At 34.9% G+C, this 19,153-nt stretch overlaps 1 protein-coding gene across 17 annotated transcripts in view; it reads left to right on the top strand.

Annotated features, from left to right (window-relative positions):
• The window catches only part of VPS13B (vacuolar protein sorting 13 homolog B), an 804,527-nt gene that overhangs the window by 473,364 nt on the left and 312,010 nt on the right, over window positions 1–19,153 (top strand). For 16 of the 17 annotated variants that reach the window (XM_061438325.1, XM_061438316.1, XM_061438319.1 and 13 more), the window contains one exon: window positions 18,478–18,681. In XM_061438325.1, the coding sequence (XP_061294309.1) occupies window positions 18,478–18,681 (204 nt within the window). Of the gene's footprint in view, window positions 1–4,599; window positions 4,763–18,477; window positions 18,682–19,153 lie in introns of those variants that run through there. The other variant, XM_061438331.1, reaches the window with a different exon arrangement.

Here is a 19,153-nt window from a genome sequence, read left to right as displayed (position 1 = left end):
CACTGGACAGATGGGCTGTTGCATATCTAAATGTGACTACTGTGACTAAGGAACTAAATTTTAAAAGTTGTATTGAATTTTAGGTAACTTAATTTTCAGTAAACACGTGCAGCTAGTGGCTGTTGTACTGGACAACATGTCTCTAAGTTATATAGATAGTGGAATCAAGTCACAGGTGAAGCACAGCTTCAGTGCTGCCGTATTGTTTTTCAAAGTGATTTTATCAGATTTACGTTCCCAGGGGCTGAGGTGAGAGCTGCCATTGCTCCACGTTCTGGCAGACATTTGCCATTAATACTGTTATATTAGACACCACCAACAGGACTGTCTTGGGACTGGATGTAAGTGGAAGACTCTTAGAGAAGAATATTTGCTCTCTACAACTGGAAGCAATGCTGTGATTTCCTAACAAGATTAGACACAGATGTGTCCCCTCTCATGTATGGTGTTAGAAGGGTACTACCCTACCATACAACAGGGATTTATACCAGATTTTTAAGTCAAATATGAGACTGTACTTACTGCTGACTAGAAGACTCTTGATTGGTACCTCTTCCTAAAACACTTTTATTCTGATTATTTTGCATGTTGAGATATTCATGGTTTGATGTCACATATTAAGATATTTTCTGAACTATTCCTGTATTTTTAAAAACTACTAATTTTGCTTTACAAATACCAGAGTTGCTTAATGATTATTGTATACAAATCTGAGAATCTCCAGTTCTTGTTCCTATTTTTCTTTGACCAATTCTATAACATTTGTGGGCCTGAAGCAACTCAGTGCATAATAAACTATATAAAATAATGTGGCAACATGTTTGTAAAGAAGTTGCTTCGTTATATACCAAATCTAAACATTGCTTATCCAAATTATCTAACCCCCAAACTCTTTCTGTCTACTCTAATCAATTATCTTGGAAATATTAAGTTTATTTTGGCATCTCAATTGTTTACCCAACTATATCACACATATATACACATATATGTCCATATCACACTGTTTTAATGAAGTATAATCTTATGTTTTATTTTGAAAACCAGTTCCCATGTTAAGTATAGAAAGGAGGTAAGAGAGAAGACTGAACTTGTAGTCAGAAGGTGTGGTTTCCAGTATAGACTCTGCTGTCAGTCTCCTTACCTAAGTCATCAGCATCTATAAAATGGAGTCTACCTGTCACACCTTGTGGTTGGTAATTTACTTGAGATGATATTGAAAAGCCCTTTGCAAACCATTTAACTGTATATAAACTTTAAAGTATTATTAATGTTACCATATAATGTGTATATTTTTGTGTTTTGCATGATGAAACACTTTATAGTTTGGTAAGAAGATGGGAATAATGGAGAGTAATAAGAATGAAATTAAATAAAAGAAGGTTTAAATAATAGAATAAGAAGCATACTAATCAAAATGCATTTGGTAAGAGATAAAGAAAGATATCTTTCTTAACATTTTTTCTTAGAGATTTCCCACACAATTTAGAATTAGGAAATCTTGTAATCCAAATAATTCACCTACAGTGTGCTTTATATAAATGCTTGTTAGGGTTATAGGATTGTTTTCTTATTGTAGCAGATTTAGAAAATTAAAAGAATTTGTTTCCTATTTAATAATACATATGAACATTTCTCTATGTAATTAAATAGTCTTTCAAAACCTCATTTCTAATTACTCACCAGTGTCTTTAAATATTATTATTATTGCTGACAGTCTTTAGCTGAGATTTTGAATAAAGGGGAACCAGTTCTGAATCTTGATTTAAATGGTGATTTTTTGAAAGGAAGTATTCTTTGTAAAAATAATTTAGGAGTAGGAGATATTGGGTAATGATTGATTAGTAGAGAAAAAGGGAATGTTATACATGAGACTTGCATAGAAATTTTCAAATAAGAATTTCAAATTGGATTTGGAAATAAATTGAAATCTGGTTAACTACGAAAACCAATTGTTCTAAGTAAATGAAACGAAAAAAAATGGAATAAGATGGAAAGAAAATATTGGAATGAGAAAGGATGCTAACATAGTTGGATAAAGTCTGGGTGGTTCATGATTTATATAATAGGAGTTGACTTGCAGAAGATTTAATAGAAGAATCCTAAATCAGGAGTGTTGCCAAAGATGTGTCGCAGAAACATTAGAAGCAAGTAGGAGGTCTGACTATCTTTTAATGAGGACACATTATAAATTTGTTCTATTTTATTACCATCTTTAGAAACCTAAAGCATTGAAATCTGAGGAAACTTACAGAATGCAGAGGTTTTACTAAATTTACAGTTAGCCTTTCAAAGTCACCTATGTGGAAATTGCATTAAACTTCATTGCTCAGTAAGACCCTTCTGGACTCTTAATATATAAAAGAAGTTAACTTTTATGCCAAGAACTTGCACGTTTTAGATGTCCATGAAGATTTTATGTAAACACACCTGTAATATACTATTATAACATTCTGGAAAAAGCTTTCTGATTTTATATTGTCAATGAATGATTATGTATTATTATTATTTGAAATGAAGTGATCCAAATAAAAATTCATTTAAAGATTTAATGTTTGAATATTAATGAAAAATAGCATTTTAAGAATTGCATTATTTTATTAGTATAAGAAGGAAGAGATTGCCTAATCCCTGTGAAGTTTTATAGTATGTGTGTGGTATATGTTAGGCTGTAAAAATTAAAAGGCTAGAATGACATTTGGCGATGCTTTTGTTCTTTTTTTTTTTCTTTCTCATAAACCAGCCTAGCTTTTCTAGGCTTTCTTTTGTTGTTGTCCTTTATTTTCTAAAGTGTTGTGAAGCCCTTCATGTATTGTACATATAGAACTGGCTATTTGAACCTGTATGTAGAGTTTTGCATTTGTTCCTGTTAAATTTCATCCTATTAGTTTGACTCTGTTCCAATATTTTGAGATGTTTTAGAACCTTGATTCTCTCATTCACTGTGTTAGCTATACTTCCCAACTTTGTCATTTGAAAATTTGATAAGACAGATTTATATGAATTCATTAAAATTATTGAAGGATAAAAGTTACTGAGCCAAATCCTCTGGCATGTTACTAGAGAAATGACTCCAAATAGATATTATTTGGATCAGTTATTAAACCAGCTCTAAATCCATTTTATTACATTGTCATCAAGTCCATATTTCTTTCTTACATTCAAAAATTATCTAAACTTAGTTACACATCTTTATAACATCAAGTTCCATAACACTGATGCTTATTTCTCACTTGCCATGGTGTTATGGAAATAGGTTTAGTTTGGCTTGATTTATTCTTACTTAATTCACATAACTTCTAATATATACCACTTTCTATTCCAAGGGCTCAAAACCCTTCTGATGAATGAATAACCAATTTTGTTGAAGGTCAACATCATAATTAAGTTATTTTATAAAGCTGAAGTAGCATTTCCATTTCTATATATTCTAGAAAGTCTCCTTATTAGTCTTTTCTCTGAGGTCAAACATTGTTTCTTTGATCACATCAACACATTTTTCAATGCAGTGCCTGTTCATTTAGTGCATTTCTATAGAACATGTTTCTAATGAGATGAGAATTATTTGGTATAGTTTGATATACTTTTCACATAAGTCATACATTGTATATCTTACAGCTTTTTAAATCATCTTATAAATACACCCCATCTATAACATGAGTGAACAAATGAGGACTGATCAGTACAAATCTGTAACTGAAAAAAACTTCAAAACTCATGTTTCCCTGAAGATAGATTATGAAAATCAAGTTTCTTATTTGCTTATCAATGAGAATATTTTGAGACTCATCAAGAGAAAGAGATAAATATTTCATATTCTAATGAAGTTGCATATTAATGTAGCCATCAAAAGGAAAATAATTGGTAAAGACTGCTGTCATGTCATTTTTATTTTATACTTGTGTTATGTGGATTTGTAAACATGAATCATTTAAAATGAGTGTTACTCCATTAGAAAATGTGAAATTGCTTATCTATTAAAAAGTTTACTTAAAAATTAATTTTAGTTTCTGAAAGGTATGAAATTCTTAGAAAATGATTTAATAACTGAATTACTCTGCTTTTGCTCCTTTACGTTTATAACTCCCTTCTTTTAAAAATATGAAATACATGATTAATTTTTATTTAGATTAGAAATGTAGAGACACTGTTTTCTTGCCTTATCTTCTGTTTCAGCTCAAGGAATTATTTTAGGGCCAATTTGCTTAAGTTGAAGTCTCTGCATCTTGAGTGTACTTTTGGATTTTATAATACAGAGTAAGTGAGACCAACGGATTCAGTCCAAAACCAGGCCAGTCAGCTTCTTTCTTCTCCACTGTAGTAGTAACAATAACCAGGTGGCATTTACAATATACTAAGCATTTTACAGTTACACGTTTACTCAGCAAGGACGCCTGTGTAGCTAGGAATGATTATCTCCTTATAGAGGAATCTGATATGCACTGGCTTAGTTTAGTTCTCCAAGGATAAATGTATAGCCTGTAAGTGGTAGAATCAGAATTTGAATATAATTGTGACATTAAAATGCATGCTTTTAATACAGTATCATTATACTGCATTTTCTTTGACCATGAACCCTAATGGTAGCCAACCGCCTTACAGATGTATACCAGTCATCATAGAATGGACTAGACCAGAAGATATAAAAGGAATCCTGAGAAACCTATCTTCTTCTTTGGAGATACAATTGAGAAGTACATGTGCTGGCATTTGTGAGTCAGTTGTGCTACTGAATGCATATAAAGCATAAAATAAAACTGAAGATAGCATCCTGGTGATCACTAATAATTGAAGGGGCAAGCAGAAGAAAATAATCTAGTAAAGGAGATTAAGGAAGGACAGTTGAGGCAGTATGAAACCATAGAAACTCATGAGGGAAATTTTAAGAATAAGCAAGACTGTATGAATAGCTTTATGTATATTAGTTATTTGGTAGCTCAGCTGATAAAAAAAAATCTGCCTACCATGCAGGAGGTGGAAGAGACATGGGTTGGATACCTGAGTCGGGAAGATTCCCTGGAGAAGGAAATGGCGATATTCTTGCCTGGGAAATTCCATGGACAGAGGAGCCTGGCTGGCTACAGTCCATGCAGTTGCAAAGAGTCAGACACAACTCAGCACACATGCCTAAATCACTTGACTCCTCAATGACTTCACTTTTCAGATGAATAAAATGAAGCACTGAAACGAATTTAGCCAAAGGCAGCCAGTTGTAGATAGCAGAGCTGGAATTATGAATCCAGGCATGCTAACTGTGCCGTCTGCTTTTCACCAGCATGCTGTACTGCCATTTTGAATGGTCAAATGCCACGAAAGGTTAGGTAAGCTAATGACTGAAAATCGTTCACTGGCTCTGGTAATTAGAAAATCTAAAAGTTGAAAATCTTCTCCAGGAAGATTTCAAAGGAAGAATAAGGATGACACCTGATTGCTTTCGGTTAGAGGAGAAAATAAATAGTAAGGAAATAGAAATACTGAGAGAAAAATAAATTTGTATTTAAAAGGGAATGTGACAAGGTGGTAGCCAGAGGGGTATACAGAAGAGAGTTTCTCTCTTACAAGGAGAAAAACTTGAATATATTTTAGCTTGAATGGTAAAGTTGCAAGTGAGAAAAAGAAAAAAAGAATTGAGTAAAGTCTTCAAGGGAAGTGAAGGGAATAAAGAAGAATATTTGTTATTTATTTAACTTTAATATATGAAAAGCCTACCGTGTACCAAGTCGTATGGCTGAGTACAAGCTGCTGAGAAAACAAACACTGACCTAGACTTCAAGAGTGAAGTGAACTAACAGAGATCTTGGCCTTGAAGAGAAGAGATGCCTCTCCTGAACAGTTTGGTGAAAGAGGCAGCACAAATACAAATTTCCCTGTTCTGTAAGTAAAGTAGCCTCAGATTTATTTGTCCTTGTCTTTGCTCCTTTCCATTCAGGGAGCAGAGATAGGCTGTTCAAGAGATATGATGTTCTAAGTATCAGAAAGTGGTTTTTGGAATCAATAAGGGTGCTGGTTTAGGTTGTTTAAAAAAAAAAGATTAAGAGAGCAGGCATATTCCTCAGCCCTAGTCCAGACCTGCTGAATCAAAATTTCTGTAGATATGGAAACTTAACTGTTGTAACAAACTCTGGGTTATTCTTTTGCACTCTGAAGATGAGAACCCCTGCCCTAAGTCACTAGCAGTCGGTCTCAGCTTGATGGTCAGCCATTTATACCCCCTGCCTTATATGCTCTTAAGATTACTATCACTTATGGAGACTTGATGATAAAAAAGTAAGCATTTATTTTAATCAAGACATATAAATTTTACTTCTCTTTACATTCCTATTTTCTGGCTTGTTTAACATTTTGTAGATCTCAACTGAGCTGTAAGTAATGAATTTTGCTTCTTTACAGTGAGTTCTCAAGATATGCCTATTCAGCAGTAAGCAGTAAATGGTTCAACATGAGCTGTTTCTTATGTAAACATACAAAAGGCCTGACCCAGACTAAATCAATTTAAAAAGGAAAACATTAAAGCTATGTTTCCTGTTATATACTTAAAGTCTTCTTTGGTTCCTTATGATTATACCATTGACCAACTATTTCAGACTTGAGTTTATCCTCCTACACCACCTGCTGAATGGTTCAAAATGGTATGGGAGATGAGTTTCGGAAGGGCAAAGCAATTACAATTATAACTCCTACATTTTAGCTAATAAAGCAGCTTTTTGTGTTAAGGGTAAGGAAGTTATGGGCATCTTGACTCACTCCCTTTCCTGATTTGAATTGCTAAAAGGTTTTAAAGACTACAATAAGGAGGGAGAGCAAAGTTCATAGAGCTTTTAGAGGGATGTGAAGTTGAGACAAGAAAATTTGGTTCTTGTTTATGTCAAATATTTCTAGGAAGAAGTTGGTTAGGAAATAATATGCAGCTTTTCTTATCAAGAATTGTGACTGTATTTTTTGAGGCAGATATTGTTAGTATTAAGCATTCTGGTCTTCACCAAAGCCATAAAGTTCTTTTCCTATGATTGCTTCCCTAGTAAAGTAGCATTCTATTAGAATTTTTAAATAATTTTATAACTGTTTCTTGTGAAAATGTGAAAATTCAAAGCTCTGTTGAATAAAATATACTTTAATTTTTGGCTTTGCAGTCAAATTTTTTTTCACTTTTAGGCTATTTTTAGTTATAAAGTCCTCACTTAGGGAAAATAGCATTTTAAAAGTTGTACAATGATTTCCAGTCTTTGAAAAAAATTAAATTATTTCAAATCTTATGTCTGTAACTGTTTATATATTTGTATTTAAATATCTAGTGTACCATGAGATGTGAAATATATCTTTCCTAAGACATCTTGTTCTAATATTGCTTGATAAAAGTGCATGATATTTAAGTGAAAACATTTTGAGTATGTTTTCTTAATTTAGTACTGAAAAACATAGTACTTTGAATATTCTATATTTTAATTACTGGAATTCGTTTTAAGTATGCATGCAACAAAGTGGGCATATCTTATACTTTAAAGAATAAAAATTAGTGATTATTTCAAGTTAAGGAAAAAAATCAGGTGCTTTTTGGATAATGAAGTAAATCAATGCACCTCTGTATATTTTCTGACTATAAAGAATTAAAAATAATATGGATCATGTAATAAGAAAGAAAAATTAGATTTTATTATCTACATTTGAAATGGTTATCCTTTATTTTTATCAGAGCAGAATCAAACTAAACTTGTACAGTTTGTAAATATTAGCTATAGCTTTGAAATATATTTAATCTTTATATTAAACTGATAAATCAAATGGCCTACCTTTATTATTTATAGTAATAATTTAAATTTTTATACTTGGAAAACTGTCTGCAGAGGAGATACATTATTTACTGCATTTGATCTCTCAGGAGGCTAAAAATTTGTTGGGGAAGTGATTTTTTTTTTTTTAAGATACAAAATAAAGATATTTTTAATTGGCCTAGATTTTCCCTGATAAAATGTTTTTTGTCTAAAGGGTTTTATTACATACTGATGAGCTTGCTATTAATGTTAAAATATTCTTAGATTGATGAAATAGATTAAATGTAGGTAGAATTTATTCAGTTGGATTAATTAAATTCTGGCTCCATGGTGCTCTGTTTTCTCAGGAATTTGTTTTTTAGAATCCTAATATGTCCTTCGTCTGGGACAAGTCTCTCTTATTCTCACTTTCCAGGCAATTCATTTCTATTTGACATGTTTTGTAAAGGCTTAGAGAATAAGAGTGGATGGTTTTTTCCCTAACACTGAGGTTTCTATGGTGTGTCTAGTTTTGTGCTAGGCTCTCTGTATATTATCTCATTTAATTTTTATAATCAAGACAGAAACCCACTTCTTTCTCTGCTCTTGACTACCCTGCTACTGCATAATTTCTATAAGCTTTTTGACAGAGGAGAAAATGCCATTTTGTTAGGCAAGCCTAACCTGTGGGCCATACCTCTTTATCCACAAAGCAGGACCTGGTACAGGCCCCTCACACTTTGTGAAGAATGGCTTGTCTTTGGCTTAAAGGCTCTCCAGCCTTATGGCTTTACAGCCGTTCAGAGCCTCTTCAGGGTTTCTGGATGGACTGCTCTCTTACAATTTTGAACCTCTCATTTCTGCTTTTAAGTACTTTCTTCCTTGTGGTAAATGAGATTGGGCTTTTTGAGCTCCTTTTAATGCTGCTTCCTCTTTCCTGGGCTCCTCAGATCTGGGTCAGGTGTCCCTCTGTGTGTTTCCAACTGTATTCTCTACCTAACCTTGTTTAACACTGACAATATTGTAATTGCCTCTGTCTGTTTGAGAGTGGAGACCCAGTATCCTCAGGCCCTGTCAGAGGACCTAGCAGGCAGCCCACTGAATAGTCTTTATATGAACGAATGCAACTTAGCTCATTGGAGACAGGGCTATTTAGGTAGGAGGATGTAGTTTTGATAGTCTTGACTGAGACCAAAAAAAAGAGTGTCGGGGTGGGGAAGACCTTGGTTGTCTTTCACCAGTTACTATATTGCCAGTAGTTTTATACTATCAGGATATAGGTTTTAAATGATCAGTTTTGTCTAGAAAAAAGAGCTATATTAGAAATAACATTATATTTGGAGGAAGAAATGAGAGGACAATGTTTATGTTCATCCCTTTGGGGAAAAGGATAAGCAATTGCCTTCCAGGGACAGTGATAAGTAGGATAGATTTTTTTTCCAAAACAAGTTGTAAAATCTTTATTGCTTCAAATCTTCCTAATCTCTTATTATCTGTTTAATCTCCAGAACATCATAGTTATGTTTCCTTTTTTATTGCAAATATAATTTATTAGACTTTGTTCTTTATTTCTTTTTTTCCCCTTGAATGCTAAGTTTGTCTATTTTTGGCTCTGTTGATTTTCTCTGCCTTTTTTGTTTCATTTATTTCTGCTCTTTTTTTCCCTCCTTACCCCCACCCTTTTAGTTTATTTTGGCATTTTATATTTAACTCATTGATTTTGAGCCTTTATTTTTTTGTTAAAACAACATCTTAAACAATAAATTTCCCTCAAAGTGCCACTTTAACTGCATCCCACAACCTTTAATACACATTTTGTTTTTAAGTATTTCTAATTTTTTTTTTTTTTTGGCCCAGGGATTGACTTAACATAGAAGTGTATCTTTAAAAATACAATCAATTTTCCAAATTCTTTCTTTAAAATAAAATGTCTAACTTCATTGTTTTATGCTCAGAGGATTTAGTCTGTATGATACTAACCTACTGAAATGTGTTGAGGCTAGTTTTATTGCCTCACAGGTACTTGGTTTCAAAAAATGTTCCTTTGGGCTTGACAAAAATTATGATTCTACTGTTGGATACGGTGCTATATAAATGTCCATTTCATCAGATTTATTTAATTGTATTTTTAAAATTTTCTGTATTTTAATTTTTTCATAATGTGTTTAGTCAATTCATTACTGAGAAAGGTAGGTTAAAATTTTCCACCATGAGTGGATACATTTGTCAGTTTCTCTTTCACGATGTGTCTGTTTTTCTGTGTCAAGTTTATATCATTCCAAATAAATTTAAAATTGTCTTAACTTCCAGGCATTGGATCTTTTAAATTTAGGTAATAAGCCTATCATAATTTTTTTCCTTAAATTTTATGTTGTCAGATGTCAGTATAACTACTCCATCTTTCTTTTGGCCTCCATATATTTTTTTTCCATTTATGGACTCTTAATTTTCCTGTGCACTTAAGGTTGAGGTATATTTCATTAAAAACGGAATAAAAGGGTGGTTTGTTAAAACCAATCTGAAGTTTTATCTTTTCATTTTCATTAAATCATTTATATTTACTCTGACAGTAGTTATTTTTGGATTTATTCTTATTATGAGATATTTGTCCAACTTTTTCTGCTGTTTTTCTTTTCTTACATTCTGATCTCACTCATTTTAAAGTTACGCGTTCCATGTCTATTATTTTCGTTATTACTCTGGCTATTTTAGCAGGTGTGCTTAACAAAGTCTGAAGTTAAATATCTTTGTCTTTATCCCCCTCCCTCTCAAATGCAAGGAATTTAGAATACTTTACTTCAAATTAAAGCATCTGCCTGCCAATGCAGGAGATACAAGAGACACAGGTTTAATCCCTAGGTTGAGAGGATCCTCCTGAAGTAGAAAATGTCAGCCTGCTCCCGTTTTCTTGCCTAGAAAATTCTGTGGACAGAGGAGCCTGGCAGACTACAGTCCACGGGGTCACAAAGAGTGGGACACAGCTGAGCACAGCACACACACACACACGTACGTCAAACTACCTGATCCCCTGGTTTATACACTATCATTGTCCAGAGTCTTATTTTTAGCTTGATTTTCCCTTATAATTTGGGCATTATTTAATATTTTAAAGATACTGTTTGTTTAGTTTTACCCATATATTTACCAGTTTCTTCCTTATTATTTCTGGGGCTTCCCTGGGCTGCTTCTTTTAAGGTTTGGCATTTTTCAACATTTATAGAAGAATGTTATCTCTGCAAGTAGTACCCCCATGAATGGGAATTCACTGTGTAATCTCCCTGTGTGCTGAGTCGTATCCAACTCTTTGCGACCCCATGGACTATAGCCTGCCAGGCTCCTCTGTCCATGGAATTTTCCAGGCAAGAATACTGGAGTGGATTGCCATTTCTTACCCCAGAGGATCTTCCCAACCCAGGGATCAAGACTGGGTCTCCCACACTGCAAACATTCTTTACTGTCTGAGCCACCAGTGTGTTAGTTGCTCAGTCGCATCCAACTCTTTGAGACCCCCTAGGCTGTAGCCCACCAGGCTCCTCTGTCCATGGGATTCTCTAGGCAAGAATACTGGAGTGGATTGTCAGGTCCTTCTCCAAAAGGACATCTTGGTTGCTTCCAGTTTTGACAATTATGAATAAAACTGCTATAAACATTGATGTGCACCTGCATGTATAGACATGTTTTCAAGTCCTTTGCGTAGAAACCAAGGAGGACAATTATTGGGTCATATGGTGAGAAGTATATTTAGTTTTCTAAGAAACTGCCAAACTATCTTCCAAAGTGGCTATCCCATTTTGCATGCCTACCAGTAGTGTATGAGATTTCCAGTTGCTTCACGTCCTCACCAGCACCTGGTGGTGTCAGCCGACTGGATTTTGGCCATTCTAATAGGTGTGTAATGATATCTTTTTGTTTTAATTTGCTTCTTCCTGATGAAATAGGACATAGAGCATCTTTTCATTATGCTTATTTGCCATCTGTATATCTTCGTGAGCCTGCTCATACTTTGAAAACCATTTTTCTTCTTTATAAACAGTTACATTTCATGTCTACTAATCCAGTTCATGAAGTCTTTGAGTGTCTGTTTCTTCTGCCCAGTTAGTATCTCATTTCACTTGGAATAAATCTGTGAAAATTCTTTGAGTTGAGATTGAGTTCATCTTAAGAGAATTTGCTTTTACCTGTCATCTGGTGGCACTATCTACCCGGGACAAGCTTCTCCAAATTAAAATTGTTTCATGCCACATTAGCAATTCAGACCACAAGGTGCTGTCTTATGATGGCAAAGTCTTAGAGGGAATTTTTTTTTACCTCTTCACCTTGTGCTAATGCTAAGGTCAAGATGGGTAAGTTATAAGTTACCTTGTCTTTTTTAACATGGACCTTAGCAGGGCTTTTTTCCATTTTAAAAAAATTTTTAAGATGTAAATACTTACAGATTTCCACCAGTTGTAAATACATCTGCTGTGTCCCCTTTAACTCTCTCCCTTCAGTGTAAACTTTTCCCCAGCTTCTTTACAGTATGATTGACAAATAAAATTGTAAGATATTCAAAGTGTACACTTTATGATTTGATATGTATACATTGTGAAAGGATTCCCTCATTGAGTTAGCATATCCATCACCTGGCATACTTACCCTTTTTTGTGTCTGTAGAACATTTAAGTACCACTCTCTTAGCAAATTCCAGTTTTACAATAGTGTTGTCCACTGTAGTCACCATGATGCGATACATTAGATCCTCAACCTTATTCATTTTATAACTGAAAATTTGTGCCCCTTTACCAACCTCTTCCTAATTCCCCAACCCCTTAGCCCATGGCAACCACTTTTCTGTTCTCTGTTTCTATGAATTTGACTTTTTAAAAATTTCCACATGTAAGTGATACTATTCAATATTTGTTTTTCTCTGGCTTATTTCACTCAGCATAATATAAATGTAGATAAAACAGAAATTCACAAATGACGGGAATTTTTAAGGCTGAATAAAAATTCATTGTATATTCTGTTGACCCATCAACACTGTGTCATGGATCCACTCATACACTCTTCAATAGTAAATAACTGTGAATGTAGAGCCACTGATAAGGAAGAACTGTGGCTATAGAATAGAGAGTTGGTGCCACTAAACCCCAAATTGTTCAAGGGTCAACTGCATATGCTATATTTTCTTGATATGTTTATTCATTCATTGAGGGACAGTCAGGTTGTTTCCATTCAGGATATGGAAGAGGCTTTTGAGCAATGCTGCCATGAACGTGGAAGTACAGATATCTCCTTGAGATTTTTTATTTCTTTTGGATATATACCCAGAAATGAGATTGCTGGGTCATATGCTGATTCTGCTTTTAATTTCTTGAGGAACCTCTGTTCTGTTTTACATAGGGGTTGTTTGAGTTTACATTCCAAACAACAGTGTACAAGGGTTTCCTTTTTTCCATATCCTTCCCACATTTATTATACCTTGTCTTATTGCTAATGGATATCCTAAAAGGTATGAGGTGAAAATCTCATTATGGTTTGTATTTGCATTTTTCCTGTGACTAGTGAGGACCTTTTCATGTACCTTTTAGCCAATTACATCTCTTTGGAAAAATATTTGTTCAGATCCTTTGCCAATTTTTTAATTGGGCATTTTTGTTTTCTTTTTTCCTCTCTATGGAGTTATATGAATTCCTCTTATATTTTGGATATAACCTCTTATCAGACATTTAATTTGGAAATATTTTCATTCTGTAGGTTGCCTTTTCGTTTTGTTGATAGTTTTCTTTGCTGAGTAGATTTTTAGTTTCGTGTAATAACACTTGTTTATTTTTGCTTTTGTTATCTTTGTTTTTCTTGTCAAATCCAAAAAATCATTGCCAAGACCAATGTCATAGAGCATACATCCCTTTTACTTCTAGGAGTTTTATGGTTTTAGATCTTGCATGACTTCTTGTGTAACTATAGTAATAGTGCGTGCATGCTCAGTTGTGTCCAACTCTTTGTAACCCCATGAATTGTCCATGGAATTCTCCAGGCAAGAATACTGGCTTGTGTTGCCATTTCCTACTCTAGCGGATCTTCCTGACCCAGGGTTCAAACCCATATCTCCTGCATTGACAGATGGGTTCTTTACCACTGCGTGCCACCTAGAAAACATTGTATATAGTACAATATCAAAACCAGGATATTGAATCAGTACAATCCACAGTTGTATTCAGATTTCACCCGCTTTTTTTTTCCTGTTTTTTGTTTGTTTCTTCTTTGGATTTTTGGCCATAACAGACAGCATATGGGTTGTTATCCCCAGCCAGGAGTCAAACCCATGCTCCCTGTATTGGGAGCTCAGAGTCTTAATCACTGGACCACCAGGGAATTCCCTCACCAGTTGTATTCTTAACCATTTGTGTCTATATGTGTGACTATAGTTTTGTGCTGTTTTATCACATATGTACATTCATGTAACCACCATCACAAGACTCAGAACTGTTCTGTCACAGGTCATCCTAGGACAGCTATTTTTAAATCACCCTTTCAAGACCTTCATAACCCCAGCTTTCTATGCAGTCTCCTATTAAGTAGATTGATCCATCTCCTTAGGTGGGCCTTGAGCTTTTTCACTTCCTATGCACTTAGCAGAAAATCACTGTAGGATTCAGCAGAAATCCTAAGAGGAAAAGCTGGCTTTGGCAGGTGCTCATTTTTTAGTGTTCCTTTTCTCACATTTTTTGCACTTTGCACCTTCTATTCTCTGGCCAGCTCTGAAATGTATTTTAAAAGATGCTTTAAATTGTCTTCAAGCGTTTTAGTTATTGCATTCAAAAGATTCACTCAGATTTTCTAATATGCCATATTTTGGATATAGGTAAGCATGGAAATATTAAAGAGAATCTGTCTTTATAGTTTTCATTAATAGTTCTTTCATAATTAGAAAAGTTGACTTTGTTATCTCTTGGTGCCTGTGCATCTGTGATTAGCTGGTGGTTATTCATTATTCATTCAGAACCATGTGAGATAATGTACTCCAGGAATGGTCATTAAATTTATAATGGAACCTCTTTTTGAATGGTTTGGGCTTTCCTGGTGGCTCAGATGGTAAGAATCCACCTGCAATGCAGGAGACCCTGGTTCGAATCCTCGGTTGGGAAGATCCCCTGGAGAAGGGATAGACTACCCACTCAAGTATTCATGGGCTTCCCTGGTGGCTCAGACAGTAAAGAATCTGCCTGGAATGCAGGAGACCTGGATTCAATCCCTCGGTTTGGAAGATCCCCCGGAGGAGTGCATGGCAACGCACTCCAATATTTTTGCCTAGAGAATCCCCATGGACAAAGGAACCTGTCGGGCTACAGTCCATGCAATCACAGAGTCAGACATGGCTGAGCACATGAATGGTTTAATTTTCAGTCATACATTGTATTTATTTCTATAATACTTTTAACATTGACATAATTAAAACAGAGAAGTTAAATAATTTCTCCAAGCTCATGGTCATTGGAAAATTTGAGACCAGAGTTCATATGAGTCATTTGCTTATCCTATTTTCTACAACTCACATTTAAGTGGTTTTGCAATTAACTTTTAAGTTAGATTTATATACCCAAATATTGTACATTTCTCTGAAATTTCAAATCAGGTTAAAATGACATATATTTTAAAGGAAAACAAAAAAGAAAAAAATGTAAAATCTCAAATCCTGATTCTTAAAATTTTGAAATTGGCATGTTAAAAGTATTAAGCTATTGCTCAATATACAGTCCATTTTTGTGTTGAGAAGGAGAACCTGTGGAAAGTCATGTTTTCCACAGATAGATGGTAAGAAGAAAATAGCTTGATTTAAGGTCAAGGCTAAATATGGGACATTTTAAGCATAGGTGAAAACTTCAGTATTTTTCTGATTTTATCTCATGATTTTGCAGTTTCTCCATGTGCCAAGAGAAATAGGCTGATGTTAATGCTGGGCTAGGTTGCTTTGGTTATCTTTTAATATAGCACTAATTTTATTTCCAAGCATACCTTTTCTTTCTAAAAAGGGATTCTTAAAAATATTTTGGTTTTCTTTAAAAGTAGGCTTAGGGAATTTATTGTAAAATGTAGAAAGTATGGGGTCTTCCCTGATGGCTCAGTGGTAAAGACTGCCTGCCAATGCAAGAGACATGAGTTTGATCCCTGGGTCTGAAAGATCCCCTGGAAAAGGAAATGGCAACCCATTCCAGTTATCCTTGCCTAGAAAATTCCATGGACAGAGGAGCCTGGCGAGCTACAGTCTGTGGGGTCAGAAAAGAGTCAGACACAACTGAGCAACTAAGCAACAACAGAAAGCACTGGCTAGTTTGAGTAAATGTAATTTTTATATGGGAATAATAATCTAGGGAAATAAGCTAGGCTACCAAGTGCCAAAGACATTTGCTGTATGTCAGAGTCTGTGTGGCTGTAGAGCAGAAGTTTACTGTGTGTAAAGACTGGGTGTTCTTGTTGCTGTAGACAGACACTGTTTCCAGTTGAGGTTTGCAAAGATTTGTTTCAGTTCAAATCAGTGACTTGAAACAACATTTACTAATCAATTGATAAGAGATGTAGTTTCTAACTTCAAGAAATTTATGCTATTTTGAGGAAGACTGACAGGTGATTGTGATGTTCTTGTACTTCTAAGTTTAGAAAGACCCTAAGAGCACAGATTTAGGGAAAAGGGAGTTTGAAGAAAGGGTGGTCAGGAAAGGCTTCTTAGAAAGTGAAGTCTGAGGGACTAACTTGGTGGTCCCGTGGTTAACAATCCACCTGCCACTGTAAGGGACACGAGTTCGATCTTGGTCCAAGAAGATCCCACATGCTGTGGGGCAGCCAAGCCCATGAGCCACAGCTACTTAAGCCCATGTGCTCTAGAGCCCTTGTTCTGCAACAGGAGAAGCCACACAATGATTGAGAAGCACATGTACCACAACTAAGGAGATGCTTCAGATCTCTGCAGCTAGAGAAAGCCAGCGCGCAGCAACGAAGACCCCAAAATAGATAAATACAATTTTTAAAATAGTGAAGTTTGAGATGGATCTTCAGAATTCACAGAATTACACCAGTATTCAAATGAAGAACATTTTGCCAAAATAGGGGTACTCACAAGGTTACTCTCCCCACAACCTGCACCTGCATTCACTCTTTTTCTTTACCTTCATTAAGGCAAAATGAAAATGTTCACGACCCATTTTATGGGTTCATGTAAAACTTTAGGCCTCCTTTCTTTGCATGCTCTTTCCTAGATAGAACTTTTCTAAGTTAGAAAAAAGAAGATGAAAATTAGAATCAGCACTCACCTTAGGATAATACTGAGACTCCATCCATCTGTGTTTCTCTTCCTCACACTATGACTTCTTGACCAACACCTGTTTCCTTCCTGTTTCCTTATTGTAACACCATGTTATATTAATATTTCCCTACCTGAGCTATCTGATTGTTCATTTGCAGTCCTCTCCCTCCTCTGCTCTTCATTTGAATTCATTAGTCTCAGCCGTCCTGTTGCCTGGCCTGATGCATGCCATCTCCATTCCTATGTGTCTGGGGACACCTGCCATCTTGAGTCTCAGTAGTCGTCCACCTTCCATCAGTATTTGACCAACTTCTGGACATGGTCTGACCCTCACTGTGGACTTAGCCAAGATATAGTCTTGATCACATTCATACTGTCTCTCTCTAATTTTCACACTAAGACTCAGGTGATTTCTTCCCTCTCCCTCCACTAATTTGTTTCATTAGTGTTCAATTGATATAACTAATTGTATTTTTTTCTGATCTCTACAGTTGTGTCTATATTTGTAACAACTGTTTTTATCCTCTATGTAATTTCAGTTTTTATTGATTGAAACTTTCTTGGAGGAAAAATGTTACCTTCGTTTTGGTTACTCATTTTAAAGAATTTATGAACCAACATAACCAAAAAATTCCCAACTCTCACAAACTTAAACTTATCTGGCTTGCAAATCCCAAATCCTGTTCTTCTTATCCTATCACACTGCCTTGCTATTTCATTCTAAAACCTTCATGAAAAAATTTAACCATTTACTTTCTCTAATCTAGCTTTAAGCTGCTGATAATTTTATTCATTTGCTTAGCCTTGGGTCCAATAAGATGAAAATTCCAACTCTATATCGGCCAGTAATCCTTACTGTATTTCTACATCAGTAAGCAATGAAGTTTTGTCAATAATTTAGTCTATGTGGTAGTGGGTTATATAAAGGACTAAAGGCAAAGGGTAGGGGAATTAAGTAAATTCACAAAGCTTCAACACTTTTCCTAACAAGACATCAAAGTACTGAGGAAAAAAAGTAGATGTTTAACATTGGAAAGAAGACAGGGTTTTGAAGCAAAACCTGGATTTAACTTGCAGTTTTGGCCACATACTAACTCAGTTAACTTTGGCTAAGTCTTTCAACAACTCTGTATTATTTTCTCTTTAGTAAAAAAGGAGGTAGTACAACCTCACAACAGCTCAAGGATTTAAATCATATATGTAAAAGTATTTATTTAGAAAAATAACAGTGCTGAGAATAATGTAAGAACTTATAAAGTAGATACACTAAGTACTAACTCTTTGATACATTTTAAAATCATTAGTATGTGGTAAGTTTATAATACCTGCTTCATAGATTTCATTAACTTAATAATCCAAAGTGGGGAAAAATGGTAATAGCAAGATGTTAGTGAGCAAAATAAGCATAGAATACTTAATTTATCTGATTACTTTTCTTCACTGCCTTTACAGAAGAGCCTTGAATTTAGGAATTCTTCGAGACCCTGGGTCAGAGATTGAAGACCGACAATACCAAATAGATCTGCAGTCGATCAATATTGGTACTGCTCAGTGGGATCAACTGAAACCAGAAAAGGAAAATGGCACAGGAGGAGTGCTAACAGAGACTGAAAGAAATTCACAGAATCCAGCCCTTGAGTGGAATATGGCCAGCAGGTAGGAAATGCTTGAGAAACTTTTTCCACATTCTAATATTTCATTGCCAGAAGAACAGTTAATACGCTCTTTAGCATGCCAAGCCTAAGTGTTTCGGTATTGTTTCTGCATTTCATAAAATATATTTTGTAACTATAGCTGATACTGTTGCTTGGACTCCTGTGAGTCCTACCACTGTTGCTGCTGCTGCTAAGTCGCTTCAGTCGTGTCTGACTCTGTGCGACCCCATAGACGGCAGCTCACCAGGCTCCCCTGTCCCTGGGATTCTCTAGGCAAGAATACTGGAGTGGGTTGCCATTACCTTCTCCTGTTACATTGCAGTTATTACAAATTTATGGTCAGTGTCAGAATTTTTTTTAAGCTTGTTATTTGATGAAAAATTCCACTTCAGACTAAGGATTAATTCACATTTCCCTTAAAATCCATTATATTCCAAGTCAAAAAAATATTAACTCTATCCTTATCAGATTCT

This window comes from Bos javanicus, chromosome 14 (assembly GCF_032452875.1).
Source record: "Bos javanicus breed banteng chromosome 14, ARS-OSU_banteng_1.0, whole genome shotgun sequence".
Classification (NCBI taxonomy): domain Eukaryota; kingdom Metazoa; phylum Chordata; class Mammalia; order Artiodactyla; family Bovidae; genus Bos; species Bos javanicus.
The sequence above is the reverse complement of the archived record's forward strand: the minus strand, read 5'-3'. Positions and strand labels throughout refer to the sequence as shown.